At 40.3% G+C, this 19,362-nt stretch overlaps 1 protein-coding gene across 2 annotated transcripts; it reads left to right on the forward strand.

Moving 5' to 3' along the window:
* Positions 1–1,589: 1,589 nt before the first annotated feature.
* Positions 1,590–18,025, forward strand: rab5c (RAB5C, member RAS oncogene family). 2 transcript variants are annotated; one of them, XM_034711254.1, is made up of 7 exons: positions 1,605–1,715; positions 8,397–8,472; positions 9,421–9,769; positions 14,558–14,709; positions 14,920–15,042; positions 15,137–15,230; positions 16,523–18,025. In XM_034711254.1, the coding sequence occupies exons 3-7, from the start codon at positions 9,604–9,606 to the stop codon at positions 16,648–16,650; spliced, it is 663 nt and encodes a 220-aa protein (XP_034567145.1). In that variant the 5' UTR covers positions 1,605–1,715; positions 8,397–8,472; positions 9,421–9,603; the 3' UTR covers positions 16,651–18,025. The 2 variants fall into 2 exon arrangements, with proteins under 2 accessions (XP_034567144.1, XP_034567145.1); XM_034711253.1 differs by lacking the exon at positions 8,397–8,472 and having other exon boundaries at positions 1,590–1,715.
* Positions 18,026–19,362: the final 1,337 nt, after the last annotated feature.

A 19,362-nucleotide genomic window follows, 5' to 3' on the forward strand; every position in this document is an offset into this window, starting at 1 on the left:
TACTGTAATAATAATACCTTTATTTATATAGCACCTTTTAAAAACTATGGTTTACAAAGTGCTCCACAAACATCAGGGCACATACAAGCAAACTCAAAGAGTACTCTACGGTAGACAGAGTTTAAATATGTTTTTAAATCAGACTATAGGATAACAAACACCAAAGACCCAAACAATGATTCAACACAGGCAACCCAAAAACCCAGGCAACACAAGAACCCAACGATAAGAAGTGAGACAAAAGGGACCAACTAAAAAAATAAAAGGAAAGAAAGAATAAAAAGGGGCTACAAGCTGTAAAATGGAACAAAGAATTAAAATAAGTGAAAATGCAATACAGTGAAATAAAAGCAAAGCAGAGATAAAATCATCGATATAGGTAAAGCATTTAAGGATTATGCAGATAAAAACAGTGAAATCAATAAATAAAGATAAATACAAGCTTTAAATGCAGTATTTTTTAGAGATTAGGAGAGTAAAACAATACTTACAGAAATTGCAGTTTCAAAGCATGTTGAATCTTTCTTTTTTTCCCTAGGTGCTTTTCATATTCTGTATTTAATGCATTTATATACTCCAATTTGTATAGATTACCATTTATTGTAACAGAAGTAGTGTTCTTGTATTAATTATTATTATTATTATTATTATTATTATTATTATTATTATTATTATTATTATTATTATTATTATTATTATTATTATTATTATTATTTTGTTTTTCTGGGGGGGTTGTTTTTGTTATGTTTTTTTTTTTTTACTTCTTTGTGATGTGTAAATGCAGCAGTTGTATGTTGCTGCTAAAAAGCTAAATAAAAATATTGTGGAAAAAAAACAAAACAATACTTACTCTTTTTACCTATTTTTGTTTTTTGGGGAGTCTCTGTTGAGGATCTATGAGTGGTGTTTTGGTAAGTTCCACCAACACCTTAAGTGTTCCTTTCTAGTTGAACTTTGATCACACTATGGATATTTTTGTCTATTTTTGAATATTTTGATATTTTTCACCATTATGTCTCTGATTATTATGAATATATATCCATGAAAATTCAATGAAAAACATATATTTAAAAAAATATGTTGGAGCTATGTAAATTGTACGGAAGAGGATTAGGGCCACTGAAAAAAAACCCCATTTAAGGTCAATTTCTTTTTTTTTTTTTTATTATTCTGAGAAAAAAAGTCAGTATTCTGACTTTAATCTCAGAATTCTGACTTTTTTTCCAGAATTCTGACTTTTTTCTCAGAATTCTGACTTTAATCTCAGAATTCTGACTTTTTTCTCAGAATTCTGACTAATCTCAGAATTCTAACTTTAATCTCAGAATTCTGACTTGAATCTCAGAATTCTGACTTTATTCTCAGAATTATGACTGTAATCTCAGAAATATGACTTTTTTCTCAGAATAATAATTTAAAAAAATTTTTTGACCTTACATTTTTTTTTCCAGTGGCCCTAATCATCTTCCGTAAAAATGTGTAGATTTTATATTTAAAACAAGCATTTTATAGTATTTATTTATTTGAGTTCAGACTAAAAGACCCTGTTAGTCATAAACTGGTGTTTATTGCAGTCTGCTGATCTCATTGGCCAGACAGCCGCCGACAAAAAGTGGGACGTTCCCGGAAAAATTGCAAACCGGAAGGGAAGGCCGGAGCCCAAGAAGAAGAAGAAGACAGCCGCCGATGAGACCAGCGAAGGAAGAAAAAGTATTGTAAGTCAAACTACTTGAAATGATCAAACACGTAGAGGGATTTAGAAGCACGCTGTGATCATGTTTAAGATGACTGTCTCTGATCTGTTAACAGCGTTTAGATACCTTCTGTCACATTGTGCTCACCCGATCAGAGAGGAGGTCTGCTGGGTTCTGATAAATGTCCACCAGGCTGGATCGAGAAGAGAGAGAGAGAGGCTTTTGTAGACACCAAACAATGTCGACAAAAAAAAAAAAGACTTGGCACGAACACAGCTGTGTAGCATGTGATTTCTGTCCGTGTTAGCAGCAGACACAATAACAAGTCTGAGTCCCCGTGTTTGTCAAATGTCAAACAGCTGACGACGTGGGGCCGAGAAATGGAAAGTTGTCTATTGACGTTTTTTGTCAGTTGACTGCTAACCTTGCTAACAAACCTCCCTATCAGAATTCAAGTTGTTTTCTTTTCTCCACTTTGTTCTCCATGGTTCACCCTCACCAGCTAGCTTTAATGTTGTGCGAATTATTACCTGAAAAGATGACGTTAGCTTGAAAAACTCCTCATTGTAATGCTAGCACATAGCATCTTGTCGACACCTCTCACTTCACCTATTAAAGCTAGCTACACTACATTCTGTTGTGAGCTCATTTAACATTACAGTGTTGTGTTTGTTAAATAGTTGTGGTCATACCCTGTGTCTGTGTTACGTGTATTAGTTAGCTAGCTAAGTCCGCTTCTCCCTCTGCTAAAGCTAGTCGCAACAATACAGAACTAACAGCCAATGTTTAGCACTTTAGTTCAGAACTGTTCACATTTAAATGCATATGTCTAGCATGCAGTAGGTGTTGTGGAAATATTTGTGCCCCTTTCTGCACATCAACTTGCTCAGAAGTTGAGGTTTCCTTCAAGTCTTTTAATATGCATCACTATTAGAGTGAAAGATATCATACAGATATATCACTGTTAGGGTTGCCAACTGTCTCACTACTCAATAAGGGACAGGTGTCATGATGTGTGAATTCAGCATATATATTCATATAGGGCGGCAGTAGCTCAGTCCATAGGGACTTGACTTGGGAACTGAAGGGTCTATGATCTGGTTCGAGTCCCAGTATGGACAAAGTTTGGCAAGTGGACTGGTGGCTGGAGAGGTGCTGGTTCACTTTCCTGGGCACTGCCTAGGTGCCCTTGAGCAAGGCACCAAACCCCCAACTGCTTGGGGTGTGCTGGTTGATGGCAGCATCCTCACTCTGACATCTCTCCCTAAGTGCATGTCCACTGCATGTGTGTGCATTGTATGTATATACCAAAAACTGTGCGTGTAGCATGACTGAAAAATAACAAGAGTGAAAAAATTTAATTTCCCCCCCTGGGGATTAATAACGTACGTTCCTCTTCTTCTTCTATATTCTGATTCACCTGGAAATGCAGAAAGTGTGTATATTCCCTTTAATCCTTACTGTATCATTATGTAACCTCATATGTATAAACTTCAAAGAAAACCACAATTTGGCTCTTTACATCAAAAACAGGCAAAATAAAAATGAAATGCAAAATAGGAGTATGACTCACTAAAGGTACTTTTTCCATGGATACTTTTTGCTGCTCTTGACTGACTCAAGCAGTCTGTTGTCCTTTTGCACAGCCCAGAGAGAAGTCCTTACATGACAAGTCACAGTTTACAGATATTTGAAGTTTATTTTTCATCAGCTCTGTGCTGCAATATAGTAATACACTTTATTTATATAACACTTTTCTTAACAAGGTTACAAAGTGCTTCACAACAAAAAAGCAGAGAGTTACAAAGCATATAAAATGGTGCAAACAGGGGGAAGAAAAAAAGACAAAAGCAAAACAAGACATCAGAATGCAGAGCAAATTCAAGAATTAGGGGTGGAGACATGCCTTCTTATACAAAAATGTTTTTAGTGAGGATTTAAAAGCAGTTACGGTTGTGGACTGTCTAATTGTCAGTGGCAGGGAGTTCCACAAACTTGGAGCTCTGACTGAAAAGGCCCAGTCACCTTTTGTTTTAAGGTTAGGGATCTTGGCACAACCAGCAGAGATGCATCCTCAGACCTGAGGGGCCACCCAGGCACATAGGGGGTTAAAAGTTTGCTGAAATAGTTTTAAAATTTTAAAAGTAATCAATAACATTTAATGGCCATCAGAGAGAAAATCCTCTCCACACTTTTTTTGCAGGACTTGGCGCATTTGTGCTGTATACAACTGATGCATGTGAGGGGGCCTGTGATTGGTTGACAAGCGGTGTGATTGGCACATGATCTGCCACTGCTGTTTATCTGATCTTGGATCTGAAGAGTGCAGTCTGCTGTATTTACAAGAGTTAATAGTCAATTTACAGGACAATTGAGGTCCCATATGAAACAAACCAATTTAGCCCAATATACTGGATGTCCCGGCTAATACGGGACAGTTAGCAACCCTAATCACTATCAAGACCCTTATTTTCCTCTGTAAGTTTCTATAGCAGTGGTTATCCTATCTTTAGTAATGTGCTCATGGTTGTGAAGTCATTGAATACATCAAATAATATGTTTGCCTTGATGTTTTAACTTAGGCACTCACTGAGGTAGTTACAGAGGTGTACATGTTCTCCCTCTCAGGCCAGTAAACGCCACCACACTTGTACTTTTAGCAGAGCCGTCACAGTAAGAGTCATAAAGCTATCATTGCTGCTGACAGCATTTCTTTTTTTATATCACTTTTATTGTTTCTGATTACACAGCTATTACTTTTACAGGCGACCACGCTGACAGTGTTTCTGTTGTAATTCAGACATTCATTATGTGTCTGATGTACAGGTTAATTAAGTGTGTGCACGTGTGTGTCCTCACTTAACTGCAAATGTACTCATTTAACATGCATGTTTCTTTCAAGGCTCCTGTTTATGGCTTTAAAGGATAACAGAGCTTGGACCTGTTGGACAGAAAGCCGGGGACCTGCAGCTCTTTTTATTTTTATGGCACGTGTACCTTGTCCTTTCGAAGTGATGACACATCCTGAACAGCCAGCCTTGATGATGCATTTGTGTACCACCAGTAGACTATTTATGCTTGGGTTTATCAAAGTCACACTTTACTTTTCACACTATGATTTGCATTGTTGAAAGCTGCAGGTTTGCATTGTTTACCGGACACCAAGGCTGTGTATTGGTTTTAATTTCAGATGTCTTAATATCTTCAGGAAGGAGCTTATTTTGAAGCTTTTGTTTCAATTATTTACCAGTACCTGTTTCTCTTTTACATATTATGTTAAGACAGAGGAAACATGCACAACACTCAGCCTATATAGTAAGGGCAACATCCTATAATGAGCAGTTATGTAACGTGGCATCTTCAGAACCCTGTTCCTTGTTTTTAGTGTTTGAGTTGTTACATGTTTCGTCTTCTTTGCTTAGTTTTAACATCCTGGGTGTTTCTCACTGAGAGGTGTAGATTTTGGTTGAGTCTATGGATCACTATCTTTGTGTTTGGATACTGGGTTTCCCACAGTAAAATCACCAGAGAATGTAGTAGCTGTGATATCCTACTGGCTTTGCTAACTGCTCATGATGAGTCCTGTTTGCTTTTCCTCAGTTAAGTCATCAATTTCCCTTTCACTGTTTCCAAAGCCTTTCTTTATTAGAAACCTGAACCGTGGGACGCCTTAACTGGATCAAGAGCTTTTCCCATTTCATTGGAAATCTTTCAGTCTGTTTCTGCTTTGGTATCTTTTTGTGTGGCTCCTGAAGACATGACTTCAGCAAACGTGCATTTTGCTTCTTTTCTGTAGCCTAATAGACAGAGGGAGGACGGTGATGCAGCCCCTCATATCAGACAGAACCAGCTCTTCTTAGACTCCACCCTGTGAAGGGAGCAGCACAAGTCCCTGCTTGTTTCATGAAACTGGTATAGCGACACCTGCCAGAAAGGTTATTGGATTACTTCTTAAATGGAATGTGCAACTGAGTTCAGATTTTCACTCGCTCGTTGAATCGTTACATGTTCACAAACTGTTACATTTTCTACATGTTTTATTTAATCTAATCAAAAGCTAAGATCAATCTGAATAACTTCTCCTGCTGTAAAGTTTGAAAATTGCTTGGCCTGCAATCAAAACTGAAACAACCCCAAAACGTGCCTTTTTTAATCGTAATTTAGTCTGCAAAATGAGGAATCTGAAATGATACTACTGACTCTGTTAGTTGCACACTGAAGCTGAACTTGTGTTTTTCTCCATGCAGACGTTTGGAAGCTGAGATCGTTTCCAGCTTTGATTAAATATTAAATGCTAAAAAGTGTCCTGTTGAAACTTCCCTTAAGGACACAGCACAATGCACAAAATAGTATACATTAGACTTAACTGGACATTTAAATGCATGTTTTTTTTAATGCCTTGAGTCCTAAAAACTTGCAGGAAATCATCAGATACAGGTTTATTATTTTTCTTGTATGTGTGACAGATCAATGTTTGGACACGAACTCCCTTAAACTCCATGAGCTCTTTTTAGAACTTAAGCTCATTACAAAACTTAGTTACAGTTCTTCATGATGAAAAAATATTTATTCTCATTATATCAAAACATTTTTTATTATTTAAAGAGTTTGCCTAGAAGCAGAGACATGATGGAGGAAGAGCAGCATTTTTTTTTTACTGTATTTGGGTTTTGATTCCAAATAATAGTACCTTCAATGAGTTTTATACAGGAGCTTAATTTGACAACACACTCATATTTTTGGAATTGAACGCACTCCAGTTTCTGCTGGCAGCAAGGCATACAGGAGGCCGTGATGAATATTTCACTGGCTCTGCCTCTACTCCTCCCCCTTTTCCCTGACCCATGTCCCACTGTCTGTCTCTCTCTCTTTGACCCACTTCCCTGTGGATGTCTTCAGAGCCCATTAGGGGGATACCATCAAAGCCTCCGTCACAGGCTGCTTGAGATGAGTGTAGGTCTGTCTCAGTGAAACAAAGAGGCTCTGATTGCAAGGTAGACAGCTGCGTCTGCCTCTGACATGATACGCTTTGTAGAGGAAGAGATGTTGAGATGTTTGGCCCGAACAGTTACTGCATCATCAGTGTGTCCTGAGTGTGTGTGTAGAATTGATGAAGTCACTTTTAGTTTTACATTAATATTTGTATTCTGCAGAAAACTGATGATGGCTTAAAAAAAAGTCTTCAGCTCAGGACAGATATTGTGATTTGCTTTTTGTCCCTACTGTCTGAAAGGCTGCAGCAAAGGAGTTTAAAACCTTAAGGCCTTTTTCAACTGCAGGAACTTTACCCCAGAACTAGGGACTTTACCCCTGAACTACGTGCGTTTCGACCGGAGGAACCAGGGTCTAAATTTAGTCCAGGGGTAGATAATCTCCCCCCTGAAAAGCCCCTGCTTTGGGGGTTAGTACTTTTCAAAGGTCCTGGGACTTCCGGTTAACCGTTAGGGTGTTTGTGGAGTTAACACAGTTGTTGAAACACAGAGGGAGTTCCTGGGAATGCATACTTGTTTAGTTTTTTATTAAGATTTCAAAATATTATTGAATATAATTTTTTTTCTCCATACGTCACTGGCCTGATTTGCACAATCTACCCAGGGCTTCAGTCCGTGGTCGAAACGTAGAAAACAATGGGGGCACAGGAACCTTTTAGTTCCGGGGAAAGTAGTTCTGGTCGAAATGCACCTTTTGTCTCAAGTCCAAAGTAGTGTTGATTGGTGTTTGTATAGCACACTGTATTATCCAAAGCTCTGCAAAAGAAAACATAAACATGTGACCTTTTAGTATTTTGTCAATAATCGAAATTTCTGCCAATTTCTCCGAATGATAAGTCCCTTGTACTTTGTTCCCTTGAGAAATCCTGTAGAGATAAGCCACCTGGTGACATTTAGATATTTTTCTAAGTCATGTCGAATCATTTCCACAAACCCAGTCCTTCACCTCCTCTTCTCTTTACTCCCTCTAATGAGGAAAGTGAACAGGTGAGAGCTCAGCTCTGCTGCTTGCACTTAAATGAGTCTGGACCACCTGTTTGACTCAGTGAACAGAGTGTCTTTATTCTCTGTCCAACTCTGTGAAGCCTCTCAAGGATTCCCTCTGCTCTTTCAGGCCTTGTGATAGTGCTTGTCCGTCAGTTTAAGAGTCTAGAGAGGCCTTTACTTCACTGCTGACTGCTGCCTTTTTGCAGTTGTTCTGCAAAAGTGAATGTGCAAAGAATGATGGAGACTTGCTAAAACCATAAACCATGTGATGAAGCTGTTCTCATTTAATTTTAGTAACGGGAAGGAACTGGTAACTTTTAGAACAAGAAGGGTCGACCTGCACAGAAATCAGTGAATGTAATGAGCATGTGCAGCATGGTTGGTACACTGTCAAATGAAACATGCCAGTTGTGAAGGTTTAATGTACAGAGCCTTGATCCCTTATCACATGAAGAGGCTTAAGCCCGACTCAGCACCGAGCTGAAAGAAACTCTGTAGACGATCAGCAGGGACTCTTGAGGGTTTCTGTGTTCTGGACATCCCCCTCCTCACTCAGGAGAAACACTTAACCTTCTGTCTCTCTTTGTGTTTCTGCATCAAGATGTCCTGGTGACAAAAGCTGAAGCCATCCCAGATTTTAATGTGCTCAGCAGTAAAAATGTGTTCTGCAATCTTCACTTCCTGCTTTGAGCTGAGTTGTGTTTCCTGTCCTTTGACCTTGCAGAAGCTGGCTGACCTCATACAAAGCTGCCAACTGAAGAAAGATTGGGCAACTTTTCATACATGCACGCTCGGCTGGAGTAAGGAGAACAAATCATTTGCTTAATCTTATTTTGTTAGTAAACAGTAGTATTAGTCGTCAAGCTAAATTAAGCCGAATTTCAGTGGTTTCCTGTTTGATGCTTAAACGTTCTCAACTTTTGTGCAACAGCCTTATCTCATCGCTGAGTGTAAACCTGTTAGAATCAACGGCAGGACTGCTTCAGAGTCGCTTCACATTTTATCAGTATCGCTCAGCTCTTGTTGAACAGCGTGTGGTCATTGGAAGTTGCATGTCGAGATGTTTTATTCTTGACTTGCTCGTTGATATCAGTGTTTGAAGTCCATTATCTGGATGGAAAAACATCTTAATCTTTAGTCATGACTGAAAACTGCAGACAGACATCTGTCAAGACATGACTCAGTGATCGATGTATTCATCTTAGTGGGCGTTTGGGCAAGACTTCATCATGTTGATACCTGTAGTTGTATCATTATAGATATTTTGATACTGTAAGATGTGTATTTTTTATGTGTCTTCTCCCACGCAGTCATGTCAAATAAATCAAATATAAGACAATAATTGTGTGGTGTGTGAAGGGTGCTAAGTGCAGTGTTTGTAGAACCTGTGGGAGTGTGTGTCCTCCTGCAGCTCTTGTTTATACTAAACATGGCTGAATAATAAACTCCTTATCTGGACGCCAAGCCCCAGTGTGATGTAGGTTTCTGTGTCAGCAGAACAAACTTTAAATGATAAAACTGGAGGCGAAAACAGAGATGTTATATCTGATACGATTACAGTTAATCAGTGCTGCTCTGGATTCATTGCTCTCGTTGGCAGCTGCCAGCAGGAACAAGGAAAAACCTTTTACTTTAATTTTTAACCTCTGAAGGTTTTTACTTACTCTAAAATCAACAGTCAACATGCTGGTTGTGATGTTTTTTTGTATTTGGGATAAAAGCTTAACACTGAATTTGTTGTTCTCCAGCTCCCACTGGTGAGGTCTCCTCTTCCTTTGGATCATCTACCTGCTCTGAATAAATCTACCCCAGTCTGGCTCACCCAGCCCTCACCTGCCCCGCACCAAGCCCTGAACCTCAAAGTCAACCAGACTTCCTCCCTCTCCTTCCATCTTCTTCTTCTTCTTTCTCCCAGTCTCCAACACTGAGCTATGGCAGGGCGAGGCGGACCAGCACGGACCAACGGCACTGCGGCGAGCAACAAGATCTGCCAGTTTAAGCTTGTGCTATTGGGGGAGTCGGCGGTGGGGAAATCCAGCTTGGTGCTGCGTTTTGTCAAAGGCCAGTTCCACGAGTACCAGGAGAGCACCATCGGAGGTGAGGAGTTTGTGTTAGATTTTCAGCATCAGATCTTCTCTCTGCTCTTATTTCACTCGCCTTATGACTGTACATCTCCACAGCTGTTATTTACAGCTGAGACGACTCTGTCTCATGATAATAATAGTAATAATAATACAAATAATAATAATAATTTTATTTGTAGAGCACTTTTCAAAAACCAAGTTACAAAGTGCTTTACATAGGCAGCAAAATCAAACAGGCAGATCACAAAAACACACAAGTCAAGATAAAGAAATAAAACATTTTAAAAGACATAAAATTCCCCTAAAAAAACTCTAAAGGAATGAAATTATTTTAAAATGTATTTCTTAAGACGGTTAAAATAAAATAAAGTCAGATAAAATCCGGGAAGGCTCTGCGATAAAAGTCAGTATTAAAGGTGACATATCATGTAAAATCAACTTTTTAATGGTTCTCTACCTGAAATATGTGTCCCTGTCTACAAACCCCCCGAGAATGAAAAAATCCATTCTTCCCCTGTTTTGATTTCTCCACCTTTCTGTAAATGTGTGCCGAAACGAGTCATTTCAGTCTTCTGTGTTTTTGTTACGTCACAACAATATCCAGTCTGTCACGGAGTCCGAGCTCGGAGCTTGTTCAGCCCATAGACTGTATAAAATACAACTCAACCCCTCCTCCGTTTTTCATTCCCTGCACACGTGTGTGCTAACAAGGAGCTTAGGAGGGAGGCATGCTAGTTGTAGGCTGTCTTAATAAACACAAAGGTCGGTTATAGCCACATAGCATAGCCACATAGCTACATGTTCGTAGCTGTGTACCAAGACACACGTCGACATACTGACAAATAAAACAACAAGAAACACTAAATCTGTGACCAATCGTTCAGAAAGGTCCTGCTGCCTTTCTGGCAGAGGTCGGTTTTACTCCCCACGTCTGCAGATTTGAAGATCTAGTAGATCATTTTTATTTATCATGGAAAAGTGCTAGCGCTAGTTATCATAGCCACATAGCTACATGTTAGTAGCTGTGTACCAAGACTCACGTCGACATACTGACAAATAAAACAACAAGAAACACAAAATCTGTGACCAATCGCTCAGAAAGGTCCTGCTGCAGGCGCCTCTCCGTCAGGATCAGATTCAGAGGGTTGAAGTAACGCGGGTCTGTGAACAGCCGTGTATATTCAGCCAACATGTAAACATTAGATCAATGTGCCGGAGAGCCGAGGCCACATCCACTTCCTGAGGGGGCGTGGTCAGAGACAAAACAGAGTGTTCTGAACAGGGCTGACAAAGAGAGTTTTTCAGGCATGCCAAAATCTGATTTCAAAGTGTTTTGTTGAGCATAAACTTTAAAGACATGTTTTGGGGACCTCTTAGACCAATATATATTGATGAAAAAGAGCATAATATGTCACCTTTAAGAAGGGATTTAAAAGAAAAGACAAAAATCTGCATTCTCTGTCGCGGACATGGGCTAGTGTCCCAAAGCGAATAATTTAACCACCGTCTCTGTAATCTCTTTGGCCACTTCGCTCTCTGGAGGATGTTTATCCTTCCTTTTAAATCCAGAATTTGTTGCTTTGATGGCAGCAGTTTTTTCCTCAGGTGCTTTGGTGAACACGCTGTTTCCTGTTGCATGTTTAATTAATAGATGCTGTATCAAATTAGTAGTGTAACCGAGAGCTCTGGGTTCACCTTACTGTACATACCTAATAATAAAATAATAAACAGGACATCAATGTTGAACTCCAGCCACGGCTTAAACTTAATTGTATGAACTAGGGATTTACATTTGAAGTAGTTTCGGTGATCGAGCTTTGGAAATGGTAAATGGTAAATGGACTTGTACTTATATAGAGCTTTTCTAGTCTTTCTGACCACTCAAAGCGCTTTCACATTCACCCATTCACCTATTCACTCACTGATGGCAGAGGCTGCTATGTAGTGAGGGACCATCCATGTTAGCTAATCTCATTCGTACACATTCACACACCTCTGAACACCAGTGGGAGCAATTCGGGGTTCAGTGTCTTGCTCAATGACACTTCGGCATGTGACTGCCGGAGCTGGGATCAAACCGCCAACCTTCCAAATGATAGACCGCCGACTCTACCCACTGAGCCAGAGCCGCCCCGAAATGTTAACAATCAAGAAAGTGGTCAGGTGCCGAGTCATAATCAGTCCGGCGGTAGTAATAAGAAGAGCTCGTGGAGCCCTATCACTCAGCCGCAGCCCCCCTGAGTGTCTCCACTGTGTGCAACACCTTCAGTCAGCTGATTCACATCGAAACATGCTTTAAACTTCAAACACCTCCCTAAAAGCTGAACAAAGTATGAGACCACATGATGTTTGTTCCAGGTGATATAAAATTGAAACAGAAAAATTAGTTTGAGTAAGTTCTTGCAATCAATTAATCGACAGTTGATTAATTGTGCACATCCCTAGTATGAACATACGCGCGCATCTAGCCAGATTACAGCAACTACAACTGCTTTATGGCAGCCTACGGTAACTCTGCAGGGACACATGGATGAGATAAGCATATACCAAACACAAGACCGTGTGTTACAGTAGTATAGCTCTACAGCTACCTCCTTGTGAAATGATTGTATTGCATGTAATGCAGGTGGCTGTAGGAGTGTTTTCACTTTCTAGTTAAAAATACTTCCACACTGCTGACATTTAGCCCCGGGGTTGCTAAGTTAGTTGCTCATTTGCATTCTGCTGCAAATTGTGCTCAGTGTACAACAGCTGACGTCAGTGATTGGATTGAGGTGATCGGCTCAGATTCTTGATCCCTGATCAGTTAAAAAACACCATGATTGGCTCCTAACAGAGCTTCATATACTGATTTATTAAAATGTATTTCAATGTTAACAATTTGACAGCAGAATAATAACACAATTCTAACACAACCACAACAGATTGAAGTCTATTTATATGAGAGAAGCATCAAGAGCATCTCTCTGTCTCATTTTGAAGCTTGTACTCTCTCTAGCTTTTGTAACACATCAGGGAACATGACGTGAATGCTGAGGCAGAATAATCATGTTCTTGCCGGTGCAGAGGAACTGCTCGCCGGTTGCTCTTAATCTTCTCTGTTGTCAGAGCATGTGCAGCCAAAGGAGTGGCTGAACCAGTTCTTTGCGGCCGATGACTTGACTCTCCCATGAGCCAGCAAGCTTCTCACACTCTACAGACACATATATTAATCATGTATAAAGAAATTACATATCCGGTAAAGTTTTAACTTTTAAAGGCTGAAACGGAAACTGTCGTCTATGAATTCTGTTTGCTCTGCAGCAGAGGAATGACGCTGCTTGAGACAGGAAGGAATTGAGACAACAATTGGGATTTCCTCTACGTCCTGTGGATCAGTGGAGCTGCTCACAGAGAACTGTTGCATCTTAAAGCACGAAACAATGATCTGGCTTTAACTTTGACACAAATCTGAGAGAGTTCTGCCGTACATTGCAAAGAGCCTTAGGGCTACAGAGGTAAATTGTTAACCACTGGGGGCTGATCCTGCGTACAGTTAGAAAAACAACAGATTGGTTTGACAGATTGAACAGGTTTCTGCTGGAGCTGCTGTTTTCTGAGACTCGACTTGTTCAGTCCTTTATTAACTTTCCTCACATCTTGGGCACCTTCCTCCTCCAGACTCACTCCTCAGGGTCTGAATCTTCCAGCCCATCGCTCTGTCAGCATGCTGGGTTTAACAGAGGCTTATTGATATCCCACAATACTGAACTATATATGATCCATTTGTCTTCATGTCGGAGCCAGATATTGAATTAACACACAAGACAACTTTGCTGTTTATACCCTGAGGCGCTGTAATTGAGGAGCTGTGATTGTGATGTCAAAGTGATCAGGGTTTTTTAGCCGTGAACTGACATGAACTGTAAAAGAGAAGCAGACGTAAACATGTGTTTGGAGGGGGGCGGAGCTTAAACGGAGTCAAATCTAGTGTGTCAGAATTAATGTGGGACGCTTCTGAAGCCCCGAGATCACCGTAGCCAATGCACTAAAGGAAAGTAATCGAAACTGTGTGATGAGATGTCGCTTAGCTTCAGTTTGAAGAGAGTTAAGAAAGCTCCGACTCTTCTTCTAACACGCTGATTTCTCCACCGTGGTTCTGTCCAACACAAATCTCAACCGCAACATGTGTATCCCTTCAAAACTCTTGTGTAAATCACTTTAAAAAGCAGTGGTATGTTAGATAGAGGCCGACTTCTTCTGGTGACACTTCCCTTTTTTGTTTCACATTGAATTTCTGTCTAACTTTCCTCCTATGAGTAATGCGGCTTAAGAATGTGTGGACAGGATGCTCGGAGCTTACATCCACCAAAGACTCTGAACACGTCAGCATGTTTTAGATCCCACTGAAGTTGTGGTCAGCTGCATGCCTGGTCAAAGATTACACAGCTTTAAAGTGTGTGTGCTTTGTAAGTGAGTGTGTGGTTTCCTCCGTCATGTGACAGTCGGCTGAGTGTGCGGTTGTGCCGGCTCGTTATGCACAGTTTGTTCTTACTGTACACCTGAGAGTTTCCTTCTACATGTTGACTTTCAGATCAGATACTCTGGGGGTTCTCCCCTGTTGAGTGTTGTCAATATAATACTATGAGTGATTTCCTTTACATAGTTATATATTTGTATCTTTTATAATTCCTTTAAGTTCCTAACTCTCCTCCCTTCATCGTTTCTTTGAAAATAATCTTAAAATCCAGCAGCACAGATAACCCCTCTTTGATTTTCCAGAAACCTTCCCTCAGTCTTACAAGCTTTATTTCCTCTCCAGCTGCCTTCCTCACACAGACGGTATGTTTGGATGACACAACAGTCAAGTTTGAGATCTGGGACACTGCGGGACAGGAACGGTATCACAGCTTGGCACCCATGTACTACAGGGGGGCCCAGGCAGCCATCGTGGTCTACGACATCACTAACACAGTAAGTCACCTGGTCCGATCAGAACAGTCAGAAGTCTTGTGTCCTTTCACTGATCCGTGTCTTTCAGCTCAGTTGATGATTGTTGAATTGAAGAGACAGATCTTTGCTCTTTTGACTCGTAAAGTCACGTAACGCGTAAGACTGACGACATGGATTTAAAGTTTAAAAGCACTCTGCTCATGATTGTGTGTGATTGTGCGCTTTTCAAAGGATACATTCACACGTGCAAAGAACTGGGTGAAAGAGCTCCAGCGACAAGCCAGCCCAAACATCGTCATTGCACTGGCAGGAAACAAAGCAGACTTGTCCAACAAGAGAGCCGTAGACTTCCAGGTAAAGAGCAACACTTCCCGTCTGAGCCTGAAGTTTACCCTGATACTCTTCACTAAGGGTCTAACATCACTCATGAATGTATTTCTGTGTTTAGGAAGCACAAGCATATGCAGATGACAACAGTTTGCTCTTCATGGAGACTTCAGCCAAGACTGCTATGAATGTCAATGAGATTTTTATGGCTATAGGTAAGTGCTCATCAGAGGTAACAAGGTGTTTGCAGTAAGTCTTGAGATGGGTGTGCTGTAAAGGCCAAATTTAAAGAGTTTTATTCATGCATTCATTCTGTTCATGAGCATCTGGAGGGGGTGAAACATCACACACACACGGCTTAGAGTGAACTTTGTAATAGTCAAGGTGTTGACACCGCATTTGATGTGTATCATCTGTAGATTCAGTGAAGTTATTACCCAGACCCTCATCCATGCTTTCATAACCTCCCGGCTGGATTACTGCAATGGAGTCCTGTAGAACTCAGCTGCCAGGGTTCTCACGCACACTAAGCCCTGGTAGCACATCACCCCCACTCTCATTCACTTCCACTGGCTCCCTGTTAAGTACCGCATCTCCTATAAACTCCTCCTCCTCACTTACAAATCCCTGCATGCCCTTGCCCCCCAAAACCTGGCTGACCTCCTCCACCAACACACTCCATCCCTGAACCTACGGTCTTCGGACCTGGGTCTCCTTTCCATACCCCGGACTAAGCTGCGGACTTTTGGAGGCAGAGCCTTCAGTGTGGCAGCCCCTACTATGTGGAACTCTCTCCTTCCTGACATCCCCAGTGCCCCAACCCTGTACAGTTTTAAGAAATCAGTCAAAACGCACCTTTTCCTCAAGGCCTTTCCCTGTTAGATAGTGTTATCCCCACCTACACCCCCAGACCCCCTACCTGACCCTGTGAAGTGACCTTGGGTTTCTTGAAAGGCGCTATATAAATACCAGTTATTATTACTATTATTAATGTTCTATTTGATCACCTACTTTGTTAGTTTAAGTCCAAATCTGCAGACGACTCTCTGATTTCTACTTGAGAGGACTCAGCTGAGCACATACACACAAACTCTGACTGAGCAGCACCTTTCTCTTTCTCATCCTCAAATTTTGGAGGCTCAAACAGTTTATAGAAACACTCTCCCGAGCAAAGATCACAAACATTCAGAGGTTGTATTCAAATAACTTTTTTTCACTAAGGAACTTCTTGTGTGTAAAAGCGATGGTGCAAAGACAGCACAAAGCTGAGCTGAGTCAGGTTAAATAGACTGAATGTGTGAATTTTCAGTTTGTAGTGTTTGTAGGATTTTGGCCTGTCGATTAAAATAATAAGCACATCTGATGTGACATGGGACTCTTAAAAACTGTTTTTGCAGATTCATTTATTTTACGAACAAAACTCTGATAGTAAAAGTTCAAAATAAGCCTTACTGCCTTATTTAAGTCCAGCAGACATGAATTCATTGTACCTTTTCCTTCCTCACAGCCAAGAAGCTTCCTAAGAACGAGCCTCAGGGTGGAGCAGGCACCAGTGGACGAGCCCGTGTTGGTGTGGACCTGCAGGAAGCTGCACCACAGGGCAGGAGTGGTCAGTGCTGTGGGGGCGGGAACTAACTAACTAACTAACACATCATCGAGTCAGCTGATCCAACCAATCTACAGCTTCGATCAACCAGACCAGATATTAGCCAGCTGTCAAACAACGTCCCATCGGTCAAACCAAACCATGGCAGGACCAACAATCCGACAAGCACCAATAGACTGTTTGGCAATCGAGTCCTCTGGCCAGAGAACCGCCAGAGCCCCACTGACGGTTCAAGATTATGAACCAACAGACCAAGAAATCACAGAATCATGTTTTAACCCCAGGAAACGCCAATCCATGACCTCTTTAATGATGATGGACACTTGACATCACCTTAGGGGAGAAAAAAAAAAGTCCCATTCATGGAAGAAGAAAAAAGTATATAATTCATTATAAATGGCACTTGATATGGCCATCCTTTCATATTTTGTTTCTGTGCTTGTATAAAGGAAAAAAAATAACATGACAAGGAATTAAAACGGGCTGATTGGTCCTGTTCTGTCTCTTCTCCTCCCTGCTTCCCTCATGCACCTGAAATTACAAAATAGTCTCCATCATGGTCTCCTGACTTCAAAGTTCAGTCCAGGTGCATGCAGCAGTCCTTCACTTTTCTGTCTGGTTCCTGGTCAGCGTCCTGGGAGACGAGAGGAGAGAAGGTTCCTAACAGCAGAGCGGGGGTTGGCAGATATTTGCTTATCTATAGAGCTGTGTAGATTGAATTATTACATTGTTATTGTTATCACTATTATTATTACTTCAACTTCTTTTGACACCGGCTGTTCAGTATGATTTCAAAGCCTCAACTCTAAGGTTTTACAATCATCCATCTATGTTATCAAACCATATACAGTAAATAGTACTTTATTAACATCGTCACCCATGGGTAATTTTAGCATTAATATAATGTTTTCAAATCATCATTGTACAATGACAAAATACAAAAAGCAAGATTTGTTTCCTTGACCAAAATCACGACTGTGTATTGACAACATTGCTGTATTTGTATCAGACTTTTCAAGTTTATAATCAATTAGTAGTTACTGTCTAAATATCTTCCCAATCTCTACATGATGTTTTGTTAACCTTAATTATTACGTGATGGATTTTTTTTTTATGTCTTAATTTTTTTTTCTGAAGATCTATGGTATTAAATGCACTGGTTCTGTCTCATCATCTTTGTGAATTGAAATGTTATCGTCAGCTTCCTTTTGTCTTTTTCTTCTCTCTGTTTTTACTCTTCATATCAGGGAGGGATTTCTTTCAACAGTGTTGTCATCCTGTTATGGCATCAACAACTAGCACAACAGTACCTGCACAGCAAGTGGGGGAATAATGGGAGGTGTGGGTTATGGGTTAGAGAAGGAATAATGTAATTTTACCAATAAACAAGGGGAAGATACCTCTTCTGAATGTCTGATCTTTTCATCACATCCTAGAATTATGAAACAGTCAATATGTAACTATGCTTTGAATATCTACAATGATGCTATCCTATCACATTTAAGAAAACACACAACCTGTTTTTTTTTACCCTCAAAAAAGCTATGTATAGAATTTATTTACTTATATTAAGAGATAATACAGTATAGTGACGTGGATAGCATTTATATTCATATCAAACACCCCTTAAGTCCCCAAACTACACATTTAATGTATTTATAATTCTCAATAAAACACTTTTCATTATTTCCTACCACTGTACCAACTGAAAATGAAATTGTGGAATTATTTTTAATTAATTAAAGTAGGGACATTATTTTGGTAAGTAACAACCGGAAGTGGAAGTAATATTATGTACATTGACTATAATTGACGAATATTAAAATAACCTGCAGTTCACGTCTATGGCCACTAGAGGGCAGTAGATGTCTACTAGGATACCTTTTCATTTCATCAGCATTAGTTCTTGAGAAATGAGTACAGTCTATTTCTTCCACATTAGAAGGAACGTTTGAACACTTCCAACTCTGACATTTACCAGAAAATACTGAACAGACACACCGTTTGATTTTGACCGTGTTGTAGTTACATAATGTGGCCACTAAAGGTTTTTTTGACACTCTTAGGGGCGTCAAACTCATTTCAGTTCAGGGGCCACATACAGCCCAAGTTGATCTGAAGTGGGCCGGACCATTAAAATCATAATATAGTAACCCTATAAATCACGACAACTCTACATTTTTCAGTTTGTTTTAGTGCAAGAAAGTACAAATACATTCTGAAAAATTTTAAATTTAATGATCTATCTTTTTACATAAACTGCTGTATTTTTGCCATGATGAGTCTCATAGTGGGCCGAAAATTTTACTCTTTAAGCCCTGGAACCTGCTGCGAACACACCAAACACACAGGTTACCCATTCACCTGACACTGAGTGTAATGTTAACAGCAAAAGAACAGAGATTATAATAATGAAGAAGGTAAAGTGGACTATTTTGGACCTCTCAGCTCCAGCATGAACAGTTTGCTTGCTGGACAGTGTTGTATTCAGGGGTGTAGTGCTAGTAGTGACCTATGACGTATGCACATGTATGGTAAGGACGCGCACAATATGAAGAAGAAGAAGAAACGTACTTTATTAATCCCCAGGGGGGAAATTAAATTTTTTCACTCGTGTTGTTTTTCGGTCATGCTACACGCACAGTTTTTTGCACACACACATGCAGTGGACTTGCACTTTGGGAGAGATGTCAGAGTGAGGATACTGCCATCAACCAGTTGGGGGTTCGGTTCACTGCACC

Source organism: Notolabrus celidotus, chromosome 20 (genome assembly GCF_009762535.1).
Source record: "Notolabrus celidotus isolate fNotCel1 chromosome 20, fNotCel1.pri, whole genome shotgun sequence".
In the NCBI taxonomy this organism is placed as follows: Eukaryota; Metazoa; Chordata; class Actinopteri; order Labriformes; family Labridae; genus Notolabrus; species Notolabrus celidotus.

Coding starts and splice junctions, on each gene's coding strand:
- rab5c (XM_034711253.1), top strand. CDS start 9,604: ATGGCAGGGCGAGGCGGACCAGCACGGACCAACGGCACTGCGGCGAGC. Junction 15,043..15,136: donor AGAGAGCCGTAGACTTCCAG/GTAAAGAGCAAC, acceptor TTCTGTGTTTAG/GAAGCACAAGCATATGCAGA. Junction 15,231..16,522: donor TGAGATTTTTATGGCTATAG/GTAAGTGCTCAT, acceptor CCTTCCTCACAG/CCAAGAAGCTTCCTAAGAAC.